The sequence below is a fragment of the Phycodurus eques genome, chromosome 15, assembly GCF_024500275.1.
Source record: "Phycodurus eques isolate BA_2022a chromosome 15, UOR_Pequ_1.1, whole genome shotgun sequence".
In the NCBI taxonomy this organism is placed as follows: Eukaryota; Metazoa; Chordata; class Actinopteri; order Syngnathiformes; family Syngnathidae; genus Phycodurus; species Phycodurus eques.
Genome location: NC_084539.1, coordinates 9,751,166 through 9,771,176, shown reverse-complemented (window position 1 = coordinate 9,771,176; position 20,011 = coordinate 9,751,166). Strand labels below are relative to the sequence as shown.

General features: G+C 39.3%; 1 protein-coding gene across 1 annotated transcript; it reads left to right on the top strand.

Moving 5' to 3' along the window:
• The first annotated feature begins 2,171 nt into the window (after positions 1-2,171).
• Positions 2,172-19,376, top strand: lman1 (lectin, mannose-binding, 1). The gene is made up of 13 exons (XM_061697728.1): positions 2,172-2,501; positions 4,862-5,016; positions 6,942-7,049; positions 7,491-7,552; positions 8,227-8,326; positions 8,419-8,542; positions 10,519-10,577; positions 10,731-10,863; positions 11,891-12,078; positions 13,356-13,432; positions 18,132-18,297; positions 18,375-18,499; positions 18,936-19,376. Exons 1-13 carry the CDS (start codon positions 2,216-2,218, stop codon positions 18,970-18,972), a joined length of 1,620 nt encoding a protein of 539 aa, XP_061553712.1. The 5' UTR covers positions 2,172-2,215; the 3' UTR covers positions 18,973-19,376.
• Positions 19,377-20,011: the final 635 nt, after the last annotated feature.

Below are 20,011 nucleotides of genomic sequence, written 5' to 3'. Positions count from 1 at the left end.
AATTGTGTCACCTCGTGTCTCCCGCTGATGCTTTCACAACCCACTGCTGACCCAAAACGTACGACACAGCCCATCGGTTGAACTGGGACGCTGCTTGCTTTCAAAGATAATAAGAGTGCTTTTGATTGACACATCATCATTATTAACAAAATTCCAATTCTTTATGACGTGCTGGAAAGCATGGGAGTGACTATGTAAATTATAAACATCTATAGGACCAGAGTGTGAGTGAGGAGATACCCAAGAAATTCGCATAGTTATAAGTTATTTGTCGATTTTCATCCCAGGTGATTGACTTGGCCAATCCATAACATTCCACTTCTTTGCCTTAAAAAAAAAAAAAAAAAACTGTGGCTGCTTTCGCAGAATGTTTCGGGTCAATTTTTCCATCTGCACATGGCCAACTATAAAAGAAATAGGCTATCATTATTAAGACAAAATATGTTTTTTACCAAGGCTACCAGAAGCGGGTGGCGGGTTCGTTGGCAATCGCACCCACTATTTTATCTTGGAGGCCTATAAATTATAAAAACAATATCCTTTGGGTCACCTTTAACTAAAAAACAGAGATCTTCAAAAGAGATAAAATCACCCAGTATAATTTCTTTACACTGAAATAATGACTTTAAAATAACAGCAATACCAGCGCCTTTTTTTCCCTTATTCGACACTTGTTCATAAAATTAAAATTGGTTATTGTTGCCTCATTTAAAATGGTATTGCAGCTACTTTCTGTTAACCACGTTTCATTTAGTAACAAAAAGTCCAGATCATAGGTTGTAATGATATCATTAATCAACTGATTTATTACCCAGTGACCTGATATTGAAAAGAGCTAGTCTCGCAGAGATAACTGGAGACAATGGTTCGATAGATTCACATATTATCCTCACAAAGTTTGTAGTTGTTCTTTTTTTGTGCCATATTTCTTTGACCAACTTTGTGTCCCTTGTAATTACAGGGATCAAAAATGCCTGATCTCCATAGGGGTCTGGCTTATTCTGGAAAAGACCCCGCAGATATCAGTCAGATTTGCAGATAAGGTTCTTCATGGGTGGAGGAGGGGCCCTTCGCATTTTAGTGGACGGTGGTTTCAGGCGAGGGGGGATGGGAGGAAAATCTTGCCGTGGTGTGCGTTGGATTCCAATATTGACAATAGCCTTCATCCTGTCCGTAACACCTAGCAGAGAATTTAGGCTAATAGAGAGTGAGTTTTGTGTTGGGCTTTGCTCCAATGGGGCAGGGAGGTGTGTGGGAGATTCAACCTGCTGGCTCATCTCATTTGTCATTCTCTCCTCCGATTGTTTGAATGACGCTGATGAATCCGTCTGTGCCTCGTGTCGCCTTATCTCTTGGCCAAAAACTAACTTAGGCTAACGCAAGCACAGTGTTAGGGTGGCACTGAACCCCCAACCCACCCTCGGAACCGTCACTGAAAAGGAACCACGTTTTCGTCTCTCGTTGACCTGATGACGTATTCCAACAAAGGTTAAGGAACGGTGTCATAAACGTTTGATTTGACTCTACTGTTGCCGCATCTCTCCCAAAGTCAGCTGGGACGGCTCCAGGTCACCTGTGGCCGTTACTCTCGTCAGGATACGTGGTAAAGAAAATGGATGGACTATTTTAAGTTTTTCTCGATTTCAATGTTGAAGTGAAGTGTTCATATTCAAACTGCATCATGTTCTAGTGGCTTACAATAACAAATACAGGTACTTAGGTCCTCTGCCTAATTTTTGATGAGCAAGCTTGGGCCTATTCTGTAACTGTATTGAAATGACGGTGGTATTTTGTAGAGGTTGTACTTGGTGAAAAAAAGTTGGAGAACCACTGCTGTGCACGATTGATGGCGATGTGAATACCATGCACCACGTGTGGAAACTAAATATAATTTGCCGTTTAGCTGAGGCGCTACTGTTAGTTGGGGTTTTTTTTTTTTTTTTTTTTTTTTTAGGTCGGAGGAAGGCTATGGACATGCTGTCGCACTCTGACTCAGAATGTAATGACGCGGCCACAGTCGTGCACCTGTAAACCCGCTGTGTTGGCTTCATTCAAATCAACAACGTGTGTCGTGTCACATCTCCGGTGGCCTGCAGCATGTGTGTGTGAGAGCGAGATCCGTGGACCAATGAAAAGCCGCCCTGTTGGCCTCCAGGCTTCCCGTCATGCGCGTGTGCTTCCGCACTGAGCGCTACGTCAGCACTGACACGGAAACATGGCGGTGCCCGGAGGAGCAAGACGGCGGCGGCAGCGGCAGCGGCGGGCTTCGACCTCGGCGGCGGGGAGCTTGTTCGTCGCTCTTGTCGCGGCGCTGCTGTGCCACGGCGGCGTCGTTCAAGTGACCGCCGACGACGACGTGGCGGACCCCGTCGCGAAGACGCCGGACGCGGCGGACACGGCGGACGCGGCTCCCCACCGCCGCTTCGAGTACAAGTACAGCTTTAAGGGGCCACATCTGGTCCAGGCGGACGGCACTATCCCCTTCTGGATACACAGCGGCAGTAAGTCCAGATGTCAACGTCTTTCCCGGCATGCAGCACACACAGTGGCCGGTAACGGCGCGCGGCGCTAACCTCAACATTGACGCCTCAGACCAGCAAACCTCTTTCACATACATGTCAACCTAAAGTTAGACACGTCACAAGCTTACAATGAACCTTTGGCTTGTTGCGTCACACCGATGATAGTAGACTCTACTGTACCTTTCTGCGCCCATTCATCAAGCACTGAGAAGGTACAGCATACAGCCACAATGGTGTTGTTTACATTTGGGAATTGATATGTTGTGATGTAGAGTGTATGACATGACATAAGAAACGTCATGAGAAAACTCATTCAACCTTACATTTTATCCAATATTAAATACAGGCACCGTATTTTGTTTTTATACAGTGGTGTTTGAGATTCGAGTTCCATTACCTCGCTCGTTACGCCAATCACTCAAATTTTCAAATCATTTCCCCCTCCATTATAATGAATGGAAATATCATTAATCAGTTCCAGCCAAAAACAAACCCAGAAATTTATTTATTTTTTATGAGAAACATGAACATTATAATATTGTACTTTATATAAAAAATAAGAAGACAATAATGACATATTTAAATAGAATTAAACACTTTTTGTCACACTTCGCATCAATTGAATGGACATTTTGCTGCTCCTTCTGTCTGCTCCTTTTATCAGAGCACATCACACACATGACAACCAAAAACTGATGAATGCTTTGTTCGGGATCTGTAGCAGATAAAAAAAAGTGTTAGGGTTATGTGTATACTAGACTTTACACCAATCTGATTGGCAAAAAAAACATACAAAAGCCAAACGGACGCAAACTCTGCACAACACCCGTCCATACAACACCCTTCCGACAGTGACAAAGTTAGATTAAGCATGTCATTAACAGTATTTGCTAAAGTGATTTAATTGCAATGAAGTAATTTAATTACAGTAAGATAGCGGAGTAAATGTCTTTTGCGGAGCCATTGATCGGATCGGCGAATTATTATTACATTAAAGCCGATCAGCATAAAATGCTAATTACCGCCGATACCGATCAGATCAGTGTAAAGTCTAGCAAAAACGGGCGCAAACTTGATTGTGCACGCAAACCAATGTGGAAGTTGAACTACTAAACAGGCGCAACCCCAATTGCAGCTGCAAAAAGTGATAAATTGCAGCATGTTTCACATTTGAGTGTTGATTGAGTATATGTAAATAGATGAATTAAGCACGAACAATGTGATTTTTCAAACCTGAGAAGAATTACGTAGTGCTGTCAAAATGAAAGTTGGTGAGGAGAACCTTTCTGCTCGTGTAAGCACTGGTGAAACGCCAACACAAATTATCGCGACATATCATATATTCAGCAATGCAATTTTGGAGCTGTGGAATGGTCAAAGGACTGACTTGGAGCAAGTCACAAGAAGGAGTCATGCAATATCACCTAGGCTAAAGCTCCTTTCAGCCCTGCATTTCCGTGTGAAAGGGCCATTTTAGCTCACTGTGACAATTAGTGCTGGCCTCTCCCGGAGCAGTTTTCCTGGTGCACTGTGACTGTCCCAAGTTTTAAATGCAATGTTACGCAGGATAGGCATATACCTGTACATTAAATTACCACGCACTGAAAGCATGACTTATGCCATTGCTGACTTTCCCCAAGTTATCAGGGCGAACGATTAAGTAATATGTTTGTTTGCCTGGTCGACTAACACTTCCAATTCCAGCACTTCCAACTTCATTTTGTGTTTGCGGTGTGCTCCAAAATGTTCCATGTTGATCAAAACCCTTTTTTTTTTTTTTGTTCAAATACGGGACATGAGCTTTCTGGGTGGTTCATGTCCAAAATAATCACCACGGCGATGACAAGACTGGCCTCCCCATCTACAATTGCCTAATTAAGTGCCCCTATGGAGCCAAACAGCTCGGTCATCCAAGGAGAACATGTTTCATGTCTGAAGCTCTATGTACACTTGACCTCACTTACGAAAGGAGGTAAAGACAATGTTGTGCTTATGGTGTTTACCTGAAAGATTTTCTCAATTAACTCTTGATTCTCATATCCCATGGTTAGTTTTGCAGCCCTTTTTACACTTGTTGCCAACAGCGCGTGCTATCTTAGTAGCTTAGTAGAGCACATGCAACACACCTACCAACAGCGCGCGTCATCTGTTAAAGCGAACATACAATGTAGTGCCTGCTTTTGTGGATCTTAGTGAATCAAGCCTCTTTGTGTTTACTTGTGATAATCAGAACGATGTAAGCTCTGCAGTACTTTTATGACATGGCATGAGAAAAAATATGAGAAACCTCATGCAAAGGTATCAGGTGCTCTAAGGCTTTTCTCTCATCTTCATGCTAGATGCCATCCCCAGTGCGGACCAGGTACGAATCGCGCCATCCCTCAAGAGTCAGCGTGGGTCCGTGTGGTCCAAAAACAAGGTGTCCTTCGAACACTGGGAGGCCGAGGTGACGTTTCGGGTGTCGGGAAGAGGCCGAATGGGAGCGGACGGCTTGGTAAGAAAATTTCAGCTCTTTAAATTGATCAATAATATGCTGTAGCGTTAACTATTTACATCAAATTGTACCTTTTGACCCTATTGTGGACACTTTTGATAAATGGATATTTTATACTAATGACAAAACCGATGTTAGTTTAAAAAAAAAGTAAAAGAAGGGAATAAAAAACATTCCAAACGGGTAGAAAAGGCCTGCAGTTTAAGGTCCCGTCGTATACCAACACAGATGAGTCTGTATTAGCCACCACCCTGGCTGATTTCAGAAATGACTGTGTGTGATCATAAAGGTACAGATTTACCTACAATTAAAAAGAACAATAAGTCTCTCCTTCCTATGACCATGTCGAGGAAGGTGGAACAGTGTTTCGCCGGCGGCACGCCACAGTGACAATAAGAAAAAGCACAAGTAAACCAAACGCAGGTGTGGTGAGTTTAAATAGCCCAAAGGCATCAGCTTCCTTTTCACTGGTTGCCTTACAGGTTGTGTGAGAATCCATCGTCTTTCCTCAGTAGTCGACCGCCAGCAACAAGTATAGCATGTGTACCAACAATAGTTGACTATTTATGGTAGAGCTTTTATGCTGACTCATCAGTTTTGTGTGTCGGGTCTCTGTTGAAAGGGGTGTTTAGAAATTCCTGACATAATTTTCCCCCCAAAACAGTATTGTAAATAATTGCATTGTTACCGTTGACATATACCAACAATAGGTATCGACAATGTCGCTGTCCAATATCTAAATTTCATGCTTAATGAGTTTTACTGGCAACAAATGTATAATAAAAATAAATGTGAAAATATAAACACTTTTTTGAATAGTTTTCAGTTTTATTAAAACGCACATTTGAAAGTGTTCTTTATCGCCTGTTCTTGCTCGCTCGCTGCCAAGAAAGAACTATCATATGCTTTGAGGAAACAAAAAGAAGACTTTCGCTCGTACAGTTTTACAAATAATAGGCAAAGCTTGCTTGCTTCCATTTGTTAATTTCTCACTTCCAGTTGAAGTTTACGGTAAATATGACATAAAACAAACACACAAATGTCCAACCAAACCAAGGCCATCTAACAAAAGTGGGAACAAAGGGGAATTAAACCCCTTAAAACGTTTAAGGCAACAATATGTCGTATATGTTCTCTGAATAGTGGTGTCACGGTAACAAAATTCTGACTTTGATACTATACCTGAATGAAGTACCTCAATACCAGTACTGGAACGATACCGCGGCAAAAATCTAAGCATCCGTAAATACAGTGTAATGAAAACTGACAAAACAACTTCAAACACTTTTATATTTTTTATTCATTCAAAACATTACGATAAACTTTAAAAATTATGTAATAATGGAATTAGCCCATTTTAACAGTCAGTATATGTTTGATATATATACTAACATAAAAATATATATATATTACACCACCCGTCTCTACAATTTCTTGTTCATTATAATACCTGATGCCACAAAAGGCATTTTACCTGACGAATCCATCCATTTTCTACACCGTTTATCCTTACAAGGGTCGCGGGTGTGCTGGAGCTAACTGGGGGCGAGAGGCTGGGTACACCCTGAACTGATCGCCAGCCAATAGCAGGGCACATATAAACAAACAATCATTCATACTCACATTCACACCAAGTTAATGGCAAGAGTGAAGAAGCTTTTGGAATGTCTGCTAGTTCTAGTTTGCATTGTTCAATTGAAGATCACTGTGAAGACTGGAGCAAGCTGGTCTGCGCAGACTTTGAGGCAAAATGGGGACTCAAGGTCTGGGCCTGCCATTGTCACTTATTTCTTTCTTTTTAGTTTTGTGCTACAATCTACAAACATGACTGTTGCTTTTTTTTTTTTTTTTTCTTTTCTTTTCTTCCCTCCTTCTTCTCTCCAAATAGACAAGCACTGAAACAAACTCTTATGTTGTACCGACAGGCCATCTGGTTCACCTCTGCTCAAGGTCGCCAGGGACCTGTGTACGGCGCCTCCGACAAGTGGAACGGAGTCGGGATTTTCTTCGACTCCTTCGACAACGACGGAAAGGTCGGTGTCAAGTCAGCAGATTCAGTTTGCATAAGTATCTTAAAAGTTGTTAAATGAAGGATAAAGTAAACATTCCTCCCTCTAATTCTGAATGTTAGCGCGCTGTGGCTAAGACTAGGAGAAGCAAATGAGCGGAATTGCAAGAGAGAATTTGTTTGTTTTTTTGATGTAGCTCCCATGGTTAAATTGTCGACTGCTGACCACACATCGTAACCTTAACAGGAATTAACAATGTTGATTCATTTAACTCCCTTGTTTATACAGATCATTTTGCAGTGTTCCTATTGCTATTTTCTTATGATTTACCCAAGGAAGCTAATTATTTAACATTGTTTGCTTGTCGTCATGACAAATTGATCAGCAGGTCATGCTTGATCATGCTTAGGTATGAGGTTTGTGCATGTATTTGTCCAAGATGAACATGTTTTATCTCCCCTCCAGAAAAATAACCCAGTTATCATCGTCGTGGGAAACAATGGCAAACTTGTTTATAACCACAAACAGTAAGTAAACACTTCCTTTGCGGCGACGTCACTGCCGCCACCTCACATTTGAGCAATTTAAAAGAAGATTAGGAAATATGATTATATTTGCTTGAAAGTAAATAATCCGCTATCTTTCCCTAATCTCCCATGGGCCAGTGAAAGCTTGAAATCACTTTTTTCCTGCCTGCTGCTGTCGCAGTTTGTCTTAGAATCGGCACTGTTTACGCGAGCTGAGACTCATGGATGTTTTTCATGGACAGTATTCAATCAACACAGGGTCACGTCCAACAACAGGAGTATGTACAGACAAAAACAATGTTGCGATATATTGTGTTGTTATCACAGTTATAGTGACAGGAGGCCCTGAATGAAACTTCCCAAGGGTGGGGATTTTTGTCAGTTTGTAATTTCCAGCTTCAGCTCTTTAAATAACACACTTTTTACATTGACACTTTTGGCTCTATCTTGGCCACTTTGGATCATTTCAAACTCATGGAAACTAATTATTTAATTCCTTGTTATTTACTGGATTCAATTAGACAATATGGGTAAAGTGGGTTTCATTCTTTACTCAACAGGGAGGGGTTCACAGTGTCATGATGTTATTGCTGTCAAAGTAGCGCTATAATACCCATTACTGATTCCCACGGCAGTGGAGATCACAGTAGTGACGCAGTAAATTGTGTTGGCAGTGACGGCAGCACACAAGCCTTGGGCACATGTTTGCGGGACTTCCGTAACAAACCATATCCCGTCAGGGCCAAAGTGACGTATTACAAAAAGACACTAACGGTATGTGACGACACACTTGTTTTTTTTGGAAATGTTTGGCCCACTTCTTTTGTCGATGTCGGCTGTAACGCTAATCCTGTGGTGCTTGCCAGGTGATGATCAACAACGGTTTCACTCCCGACAAAGATGACTTTGAATTCTGCACGAAAGTGGACAACATGATCATTCCCGACGAGGGCTTCTTTGGCGTCTCGGCTGCGACTGGCGGATTAGCAGGTATTTTTCTGTGGTGAAAAACAGGGTTTCCAATTAGGCTTGTCAACCAGAGTTATGGTTTCAAATAGGGGTGGGTAAAAATATAAATTCATCAATGTGTTGCGATCACTGTTGCCACAGTTACCTTGAAAAAGTAACTTGGTTACTTATTACTTGATTTAAAAAGTAACTAAGTTATCAGATAGCTCCAGAACTCCTAACAGTAGATACATGCAATTCATTATCTTATTTTAGTGAAAAAAATACAATCCATCAGGTTAAATATCAGCACAAATCGGCAAAATGATAAAATGATGCTACATCTGAAACCACCCAGGAAAAAGTCTATTACCCTGTCAGAATTTGATAGTTGACCAAAAAACTGCTGTTCAGCTGCTGAAACTATCAATGAGCTGTGTTAACTCAATACCATCTGACTTTTTCAAAACTATTGCGAAGTCCGTCCATCCATTTTCTGAGACACTTATCCTCACAAGGGTCGCAGGAGTGCTGGAGCGTATCCCAGCTATCATCGGGCAGGAGGCGGGGTACACCTTGAACTGCTTGCCAGCCAATCGCAGGGCACATACAAACAAACAACCATTCGCACTCACATTCACACCTACGGGCAATTTAGAGATGTCAGTTAACCTACCATGCATGTTTTTGGGATGTGGGAGGAAACCCGGAGAAAGCCCACGCAGGCACGGGGAGAACATGCAAACTCCACACAGGCGGGGTCGGGAATTGAACCCCAGTCCTCAGAACTGTGAGGCATACGCTCTAACCAGTCGTTCACCGTGCCGCCTATTGCGAAGTCTGTGCTAGCTGATTTGCAGCAAATAATCAATTGCTCATCAGTCAGGCGATTTTCCTAACGCTCTTGAAGGACCTGCCATTAAACCTCTTCTAAAAAAATAAAAAAAAAAAAAATAGAATGCTGGGCGCTTCCATGTTAGCAAGCTGTAGTCCCATCTCAAATCTCCCTTTCATCGCTAAGATTGTTGAGAAAGTTATTTTTAATCAATTTAATCAACAGTCCTTAAATGGTCCATGTCCTACATGGAGGAAAGGAGTTATTTTGTAACCATTGGTAGTGATCTAATGGCAATGACATATGGGGTCCCTCAAGGGCCAGTTCTTTGACCCCTCCTGTTCAGCCTGTATCTGCTACCCTTGGGTCAAACTCTTCAGAACTTGAATTTCATCGTTCATAGCTATGCAGATGACACACAGTTATATCTAGCAATGTCTCCAAATGACTACAGTCTAATTGAGGTGTTGTGTCATTGTCTAAAACAGATAAATAACTGGATGAGCCAATGGTTTCTTCAATTAAGCCACAACAAAACTGCCATAGCTGTTTTTGGCAATAAAGAAAAGAGGATTGCTGTTAGGAAATACCTGGAGTCACTCTCTTTAAAAACCAAAGACCAAGTCCGAAACATTGGTGTACTGATAGATTTCGACCTGACTTTCAACAGTCATATCAAATCAGTTACTAAAACTGCCTTCTACCAGCTGAAGAACATATCCAGAGTGAAGGCTTGCATGTGTCAAGCAGACCAGGAGAAGCACCTCCATGCTTTTATCTCAAGTAGATCTGGACACTGCACTCCCCCAAAAGAGCACGAAACAGCTGCAGCTCCTTCGGAATGCTGCACCTCCGGTTCTGACCAGAACAAAGAGGTCAGAACATATTACTCCATTCTACAGACTCAGGTCAAATAGTGGCGCACAGAGTCCAAAGCAAACATGGTGAAGCAGCATTTACATGTTATACTGCACACAAATGGAATTTGTTGCCAACAGAAGTGACGTCAGCCCCAAGTGTGAATATTTTTAAGTCCAGGTGAAAAAAAAAACACTGTTTTAATTGTATTTTTCTTTTTGTCTTTGCTTTAAATGTTTTTAATCGGTTTTAATGAGTTGCCGTGTGTATGAAATGCGCTTTGAATGTGCTTTGCTTTGTTTAATTCTATGTGTTGTACTCCCAGATGACCATGATGTCTTATCCTTCTTGTTATTCCAACTCACGGAACCGGGCCACACGCCGGTAAGTTCCATTTACTAGAACTCCTTTTCCAAACCCCACTGCTTGCGTGTGAACGAATCAGTCCAAGCTTCTTTTGAATTCACTCAAGCTTTTCTTTTTCTTTTTCTTTTTTCTTTTTTCTTGTTTTTTTTGTCTGCGGTGGCCCTCTTGAAGCCCCAACCTGAGGCAGAGATTCCTGAAGAAGACAAGGACAAGTACCAGGAGGAATTTCACAACTTCCAGCAAGAGCTTGACAAAAAGAGAGAGGAGTTCCAGAAAGAGCACCCTGACGTCCAAGGAGAGCCAAGTTAGTGTTGTGGTTGTGAAGTTCTACATAAAATTCCAAATATATTCTTGTAAACTATTTTCTCTTAATCATTTGACTTCATCGTCATATGATTAGGACTTGTAAAATTCCAACTGTTCTTGTAATATTACCACACGATAGGTGTTGGGACATTCTCTCTTAATATGACTAACTTTTCTCATAATACTATGTCATTTCTGCTAACATCATAATATTTTGTAATTATGACTTTTTTACAATTACATACTCAGAACTATTTTTACTATTCTCGTAAAAATAATTCTCTCCATTTGACTCAATTCTCAGTCATTAATTCAATTAGTATTATGAGGGTTTTGTCTTGTAAAATTCAGACTTTACGACTATTCTTGTAACATTACAACACTTAAGATAAAACATTTTCTTGTAATACTGCAGCTAATTTCGCGTTACGTTACAACATTTTTCTTGTAATACTATGATCTTATTCTTGTCACATTCCAACCATGTTATCTCGTAAAAGATTTTCTCATTATAATTTGACTTAATTCTTGTTTCATAACTGCCTTGTAAATTTCCCACTATTCTTCTAACAGACTTCTTACAACACTAAAGATATTACGAAAAAAATATTGTACTATATTGTATTATGTATATGTATTCTATGTATTTTCTCATAAAATTAAAAATATTATTTTTACAATCTGTTTTCTCTGTAAAATGCTAACTTTATTTTTGTAACATTACTATCTTGTTCTTGTAACTTTTTTTCTTGTACAATTATTGACTTTAATGACTAAATCTCATTATTTAATTCACATAAAATATTTTCTCATAACATTATGCCTTCGTTCCTGTATGTTGGGCATTATTTTAGTTAGATAATATATTTTTTTAGTTCTGGTATATTGATTAAAAAATGTCTCTTGTCAAATTACAACTTTATTTTTTCAACATTTTGACTTATATAGTATTCATTTAGTTTGTTTTATGATGACAAATGAGCGAACTTATTATTTCTACGGTGTTTGAATTTGTTTCTCCGCAGTTGACGAGTTGTACGAGAGTGTGAACGATCGAGAGATCCGTCAGGTGTTCGAGGGTCAGAACCGCATCCACCTGGAGATCAAGCAGCTCAACCGGCAGCTGGCCATGATTCTGGACGAACAGCGCCGCTATGTGACCGTCGTCACTGATGAGATCTCCAAGAGGGGATCCAATATTGGCTCGGGGCAGGTAGGTTCCAATATGAAAAACTAAAATAGGAAAATCACTCCTTTATTTCGGTAATGTTATGACTTGTACTGCAGCATTCCAATTTTTTTTTCCACTTGAAATGTTTTGTCTCCTTGTAAAATTAAATTTTTTTGGTCGTTATTTTCATCACATTACAACTATGTTCTCGTGACCATCTTGTAATATTACATTATTCTTGTAAAATTTGACTAATTTGTCAACTTACCTCCTTTTTTCTCGTAACTTGATTATTTTAGTCTTGTCACATGACTACTATGTTCTCATAACTTAATGATTACGATGATAAAAATGTTTCCTGTAATAGTACAACTTTCATCTTGTAAAATTGTGACTTTTTCCCATTGCTTTAGAAATTTTTCTCATAACTTAAAAACATTTTTGTCATGATATCATGACTTATTTATCTTCAGATTACAAATATATTCTCATAACTTGTCAATTACAATAGTCCTAACTTTTTCACGTGAAATGACAACCCGTATTACAACTTTCATCTTGTTTATTACTTTTTCTTTCCATTCTTTTCTCTTGAAGTTACATCTTAATTTTAATGTTTTTTTTTGTAAGTATACAATTTTTTCTCCTAAAATGATAACTTTTAATTGTATTACAAATGTTTCTTGTCAAATCAGGACGTCATTTTTGTGACATTACAAAATTTTTGTAAGGTTATCGTTTTTCTAGTCAAAATTGTACGTTTATTTTTATCCTATCGCTGTCGGGACAAGCCGAAAGCCACACGAACAATAGCAACTTTCATTTTGTAAATTGAGGACTTTTCTCGTCGCTTCACAGCCTTTTTTGTGTGTAATATTTGACTAGTTTTGTAACTTTTCAACTTAATTCTAGTAAAATCAACCCTTTTTTTCTTCTCACTTAACGTTTTTATCAGCATACTCTTGTCACATGACAACTTTCTTCTCATAACGTAGAAAATTACAACTTCATTTTAGTATAATTACTTTTTCTATTAACACTACCACATATGTTATTACATTTTAGAAAACACAACTTTTTCTCTAACATTACAATTAAGTCATAATCGTAAAATTATTACTTTTCCTGTGACGTGGCATACAAGATATTACATTTTTTTGTGTCGTGTTGCCATTTTATCCTTCTTCTAGGCTTGCCTTGCTGGCCAGTTGTTTACGCTCAAATCACATTTTTAAACAATCGAGACAAAGTTGTCCGAAGAATCTTATTTTCCCAATGGTAGCCCCTCCTACCATGCTGTTGTTTTTTTTTTTTCCTAGCTGGACGTGGCGAACCAACAGCTGGGCACTATCGTATCCTCCCAACAAGATCTGCTCAGGAACCTCAACGAGTTTAGGTGAGTCTGTTTTGTTTTTGAACATCCACTGAAAAACAAAACAGAGTGAAAATCCTGGCAGTTAAACCCCCCAAATCATATTTAATCTCAGGCTGCGCACATCTCAGGTGTCTGCCTGCCTGACTGCCTGCCCTGGTAATCCCATGAAAATGCTTATATGACATACATGAGAAAGTAAGTCTGTTTTTAAAGGTGCATATACAAGGCATGATACGCACACTAATACCTACCCACTCATAATCTTCTTAAACTTAAAGGGTCTTATACGCCAAAAAAAAAAACAACACAAAAAAAATGTGATTTCCTCGCATTTGAGTGAGAGCCTGCCTGATTTGAAGATTTGAAATATATATATAAAACAATGTACTACATGACATAATTAAAATCCTGATGGCTGTTTAATTACCTAAATTGAAAACCTAATAAAATATATGTTTTAAATTACATAAAATAAAGAATATTAAAAATAATAGATCATGAAATATTGTCTGTGCTTTGCCCCACAGAGGAGTATTAGAGCTAGGCTAAAAAGAAATATTCAGCTATGGAAATTGAGTTATACAATTACAAGAATAAAATGTATATATTACAAGAAATATCTTTAGCGTCTGAGACGGTAACACAACAAAAGTCAGCTTTTTATTATGCCATCCTTGCACACCGTATAAGCCATGCGTCCGAAGATGCTGATTGATCGTACTTTATGCATCCCTGCTAAGTTTTGTGCGTCTCAGACGCGGGATGCACATCAGACGAGATCCCTGTGTAGACAAATTACTATACGTTTTGTAGTAGCTTTGTACATGTGCGTTGAAGAGGCGGGGCCCGGTGGGGTGGCATGTGACGTCGGCGAGTCTGCGTGTGAGTATCTGCGGTGAGAGCTGTGGCCGACAGCAGGTTCTACGTGTGTGCAATCCTCTTCTCCAAAAATAGTACTTAATTCTGGTATGATTACTTTTTTCCCTCCCTTGTAAAATTATAGCCTTGTAGTTCATCTTTATTCTTGTAACATAACTTTTTTCTCATAGCATTGCGATTTTATTTTCATAACTCACATTTTTTTCTGGAAGTATAATGACTTTATTCTCATAGCATTACGACTTTTCGTTATCTTGTTATAACCAAAAAATAGGTCAAAAGGCTATGATAACAAAGTCATAATATTATGAGAAAAAAGTCATAATAGGATTGTCGCATTTTTTTCAGGAAATAACTATTCTTGTAACATGATCTTTGTCTTTTTTCTCATTTTCTGATGTTATTCTATAAAGATATACACCTTTATTTTCACAACATTGCAACTTTTTTTACTTGAGCCAATATTACTTTTTTTGTATCATTTTATCAACTTTTTCTCATATGACACGCTTGTTCTTGAAAATAAATCAATAAAACAAATTCTAGTACTATTCAGGCTTTTTGTCTCCTACCACAACAATTTTTTTTCTCATAAAATCACAATTAATTGACTTAAAAATCCAACTTTGACACCCTTTTTTTCTTGTAATGTTAACAGCTTTATTCTCGTAACGTTCCGACTTTTGTCACTTCCTTTCTAATGATGTGAGCATTTCTTTCCTTTTGAGCGTGGCCCTAATACTCCTTTGTGGGGCGTGCTGTTTTGATGATTAAATAATGTCTCCTTTTGTGGCCGTCACCGTTTGATTGTGTCTTAATTTGAGCGTGCCATCTGCATGACGAATTAATCAGAATGATATTAAAGATTTCATTTTATGTAACATTAATCTGTGTCATGTATCATAAAAGCAAGCTGTCTGTGTGGCCTAAATCCCATGTATACATGATTTTTCTTTATTATTATAATAATAATAATAATAATTATTATTATTATAACGTTGTACCCCGCCTCTCGCCCAAAGATAGCTGGGATAGGCTCCAGCACGCCCGCGACCCTAGTGAGGATAAGCGGAATGGAAGATGAATGAATGAATGAATAGCGTTGACCCACAACTCTCAGGTAGGAGGTGTCTTGGTGATCATTTGATTGACGGCAGCAAAAGGCCAGTCCAGAGTGGAACGTGCTAACTGATTTATGGGGTCACAAGATGAAGATTAGACGCCGGCTTTATTATTAAACACTCACTTTCTCAAGGGAGATTTTCTTTATTATTTCTGAAAACAAATTAGATTTTGTTGATTCGCATAGAAAAGGCCACGTCTTAGCCGCATATCAGATTAGGCGACTTTAAATACATCTGTCATACATGGCCACAGCACGGTCTGTACTACAAATGACGCTCTGCTGGACTTCTTTTCGTCTGTCTTTTTTTTCCCCCTCCTCCATCCTAATCATCTTAGACGTGTTTTAAGATGATAAGAGAGAGTTACTGCTTACTGCCTGCCTCTATTCAACTGGAAGAAATGTAATTTTCTTCTGACCTATTGTATGAGCAAGGTGACCCAATGAAAACATAGGATTAAACCCTTTTTTTATTATTATTGAAGTACTTGAAACAATATGAAATACAATATTTTATGATGAATTACATTTTTACATTATATTCAGACAAATACTACAATACATGAAAGCTGTTGTTTGCGTTCGTCTAAATGTAAACACGAGTAGCGTGCCGTTGCCTTCATGGTAACGATGACCTTCCCAACATGACCACCACGTACACACGACGATCAGCGGGGCAGGGTTATCTAGTGTGAATACCTATATTCGGGAAGCCCAATGGAAGACGTTGTGTGAGGTCATGTGACTTTCTTGTCGTTTGATCGGTGATCTAGACTTAAACGTCACTAGCGCTTAAATTGGATTGACGCAAAGAGCGCCCAATGCGGAGGTCGAAGTCGTAGTCTCACGCACGAAATAGTTGATAAATAAGAAATAATTGATTAATCAATGTAGCGAGCGACATTCAGATCTTTGTAACGGAGTAAAAGTACCGTTACTTTTTAACAGCAGAAGCAGCGGAAGTTTTTTTCCGGTCTCGTCAACTCCTGTGACTAACCCAAACCAGGTCCCGAGCGCACAGGCCGCATATTAGTCCGCCGCGGCGTAATATTCACAATTACATCTGTGTGTGGATGTGTGGAATGAATCTAGCTGCCAGCGTTCAAGGAGTACGAAACAACTTATGGGATGGCCTTTGTGCTGGCATGAAAGTCTGCTGCTTCGTAGACCGCTGGTCCGACGTAGCATTTAGCACATTGGGGTTTACTGACCCGAAGCCGCTGGATCCACGCAGTTGTTGGTAGGTCTAACGATGCTCCGCGGAGCTGTTGGAACGGATTCCAGTTGTTTTGATGCCGTGTTTAGTCGTCGTTTGGCGAGCCGAAGCAGGCATGGGTTTCGTCATGTGCAGTATACATATCCTCTGCCATTGACTGTACATCACAAATCTAACGCAGCAGCTATTGTCATTTGATGAGCAATTTGTGCCACATACACACACAACAGCCTTCCGCTGCAGAAGTTTGGTTGAACGGACAACTAGTTAGTTTTTTTTTTTCTTTTGGCATGATTAGGGCCGACAGTAATTTTCCGATGTCTCAATAAAAGACACTTTTGCCACGTTGCAGAAAAACATGCAAATAATAAGCTATTTTTTTTTCACAAATAGAGGATAGGTTCCAAAATGCTGGGGTCCACTATACTTTATTCTCGTAACTACTTTGTTTTCATGTCATTACGACTTTACATTTTTCTTGCAGCATTCCAACATCTTTCTGGTAGCATTATGACTTTTCTTGTAATATTACAGTCTTATTTTTGGAGCGTTCCACCTTTTTGTAATAAAAAAAAATGTTACAGCTTTATTATTGTAATGTTGGCCATTTTTCTCATACTATTATGGCATTGGGGGGGGGGGAAACCCCTACATTATTATTGCAACTTTTTTTTTTTCCTCGTAGCAATGCATGTTTTTGTCATAACATTGCATTTTTTTCAGGTAGCATAACCACTTGTCCCGGCAAAAAAAAAATTCTGGTACCATAACTTTTTTTTTTTGGTGGGATTACATCTTTTTTTGTTGTAGCATTACAATTTTTTTCTTGTAATACACATGAACAAATGTGCTGACATTATTGTTCGAGCGTGCTAATTCTGTCTGCTAGCATCACGGCTAGTAGTTGTACCCTTTCAGCCCTTGTAATCGGATGTCGGAACATGTTTTTATAAGGGATTAATTTGGCAATCATGACCTGTTTTATCAGATGGTAATTTTCTGCTTTTCGAACTTTGGCTACACAGATCCTCTGGTGAATAAGGATTCAAAGATTAGACGGGAAACAATTTGTATCACTGTTTTTAAAAAGAAAAAAAAAAAAGGGGGACGATACCCACCGTATGGTACGTCATGTTTGCCAACATGAAAATCTGAATATTTTGGTTCGATTTTGGTTCAATTTTTATTGGTCAATTTTTATACGGCTTTTGATCTCCACGTGAACCGTTTCTATGAATGCCTCTATCAAAATATATTGCCGTTTATATTTTCTTTTTCTTTTAAATTGCTTCTTTTTTGTCAAAAGAATATGGCTAGTCTTGTAGCATTACGGCTTTTTCTTTCATTATTACTTTTCTCCGAATTTCCGACTTAAGTCTCAAAACATGGCAACTTTGCCGTCTTTATATTTTAACTTGACATTTTAACTAACCGAAAAATCTATCTCAATTGTGTGGGGTCCCCCCCCCCCCCCCCCCCAACGACATTCTTTATCTCTGCAGGAACGCCTTTTACGAAACTCTGAAGCAGATAAGCGCGTCCCAGCAGCATCATCAGCAGGGCGGCGGTGTGGCCACGTATGAGAGCGTTCAGCATTTCAACGACATCAAGGAGCACCTGCACTCAGTCAGACGCGACTTGGAGCACCTGGTACAGCGTGGCGCTCAGGTCAGAACACGAAATTAACTTTAGCGTCGTAGCGTTATTTTTTTTTTCCTGCATACTAATATGTGGACTCACTGCAGAACCCTGGTGAGAAGGTCCAAAAGTGCCCCGAGGTTCCACCCATGCCCTCGTGCTTGTCCACTGTCCATTTTGTCATATTCATCGTGGTCCAGTCAGTTCTGTTCTTGTGTTACATCATGTACAAGTAAGTTTGTTTTTATTTATTTTAATAATTGAAATTAAATGAGCCCTTAATGCCTCAAGATCCGGCCCACCCGTGAAAGCAAATCATGTGTGCCAACTTTCATATTTCTTGCTAAAACCTGTACTAAAATTTCAAATTGTCATATGTAATAAATGATTGCATGGATATATTTGAAGCATTTCTTGTTACAAAACCCTTTTAACAGTAGCTTGAACAACGCTTGAGCAAACTGTTATCCTTCACTTCTGATTTCAAAAGTAGTTATCCATCAATTTGTAGTGTACAGTGTATGTTATATGTTGAGGCGATTCAACAATTATATGGTTTCACAGTCATAACAGGCCTGCCCTCTGAGGGAAACCATAACTATAATGTGGCCTGTGACAAAAATGAGTTTGACGCTCCTGCACTAATATGTCATTTTTCTCTACTGCAGAAGCCAACAGGAAGCAGCAGCCAAGAAGTTTTTTTGATGCCAAAAAAACATTTTAATCCAAATGAGTTTGTAAATGAGGGAATGTTTATTTTGGGTGATTTTTTTTTTTTTTTTTATATTTTTTTCTCCCCCCTCCTCAAATTTTCTAAGTTATTGTATCTGGAAGGAAAATATGATTTATGTGGAAGAATTTAGTTTTAATGAATTGCTTCCAGAGTCTTAATTTGGTGCTGTTTGCAACATGTGACACGCAAAACTTAATCCTGGCAGTATTTTTGTCAAATCACATCTTTTTGAATTTTTGTTTAAAAAAGGAAAAAGGAAAAACTCTGCCTTAGTGGTTTCCGGGCACGTTGCTGATAACAAACCTGTCTTTTTTTTTTTTTTTTTTTTTAATGTACAATTTTGTATGAATAAAGCTGGAAACTTGGTGGAATCTGACACTCTCTACTGAGGTATTTTTCCAAAAACTCATTGTTTGCAGAAACATATGTGGCAAATTGGACGGCCCACCCTCCGGTATCGGGCTCATGTACCGGCGGTTTGGCCGTCCAATTCTCCATCACTCGCTTTAATATCATAATTCGCCGATATTGATCGCCTCCGCAAAAGACATTTACTCTGCGTCGGTATATTTTGAATCCAAAAGCTAGTTTATTTTTAGCCTTGTCTCGTGTCTTTTGACATAGGACTGTAAATATCTGACCGCCAATTCAGTTATTTAGGAAAAAAAAAAATGTCGGCGGTGTGGGACAGACAGCACGTAATGCGTGGATCAGACGACAAGACAGATTTCGTCGTGTGTCGTGTGTATTATAAGAACAAAATGGGTAAAAACGTGTGTTTGTGGTCACCTGTGCTCGGGAGAGGACTTTAATTCAACGATTGCGTGAGGTATGTTCATGTACTTTTAATACGATACAGCTCGCAAGTAGGCAACAAAACGTAACGTAGCCTAGCAAGCTAGTGCTACCACTAACTGTTGTACGTAAACAGGCCGGCGTTCTGTCGAATCATGCTCAAAAGTTTCGGTGTGTGTGAAGTAATTTAATTACAGTAAGTTAGCACCCATTATT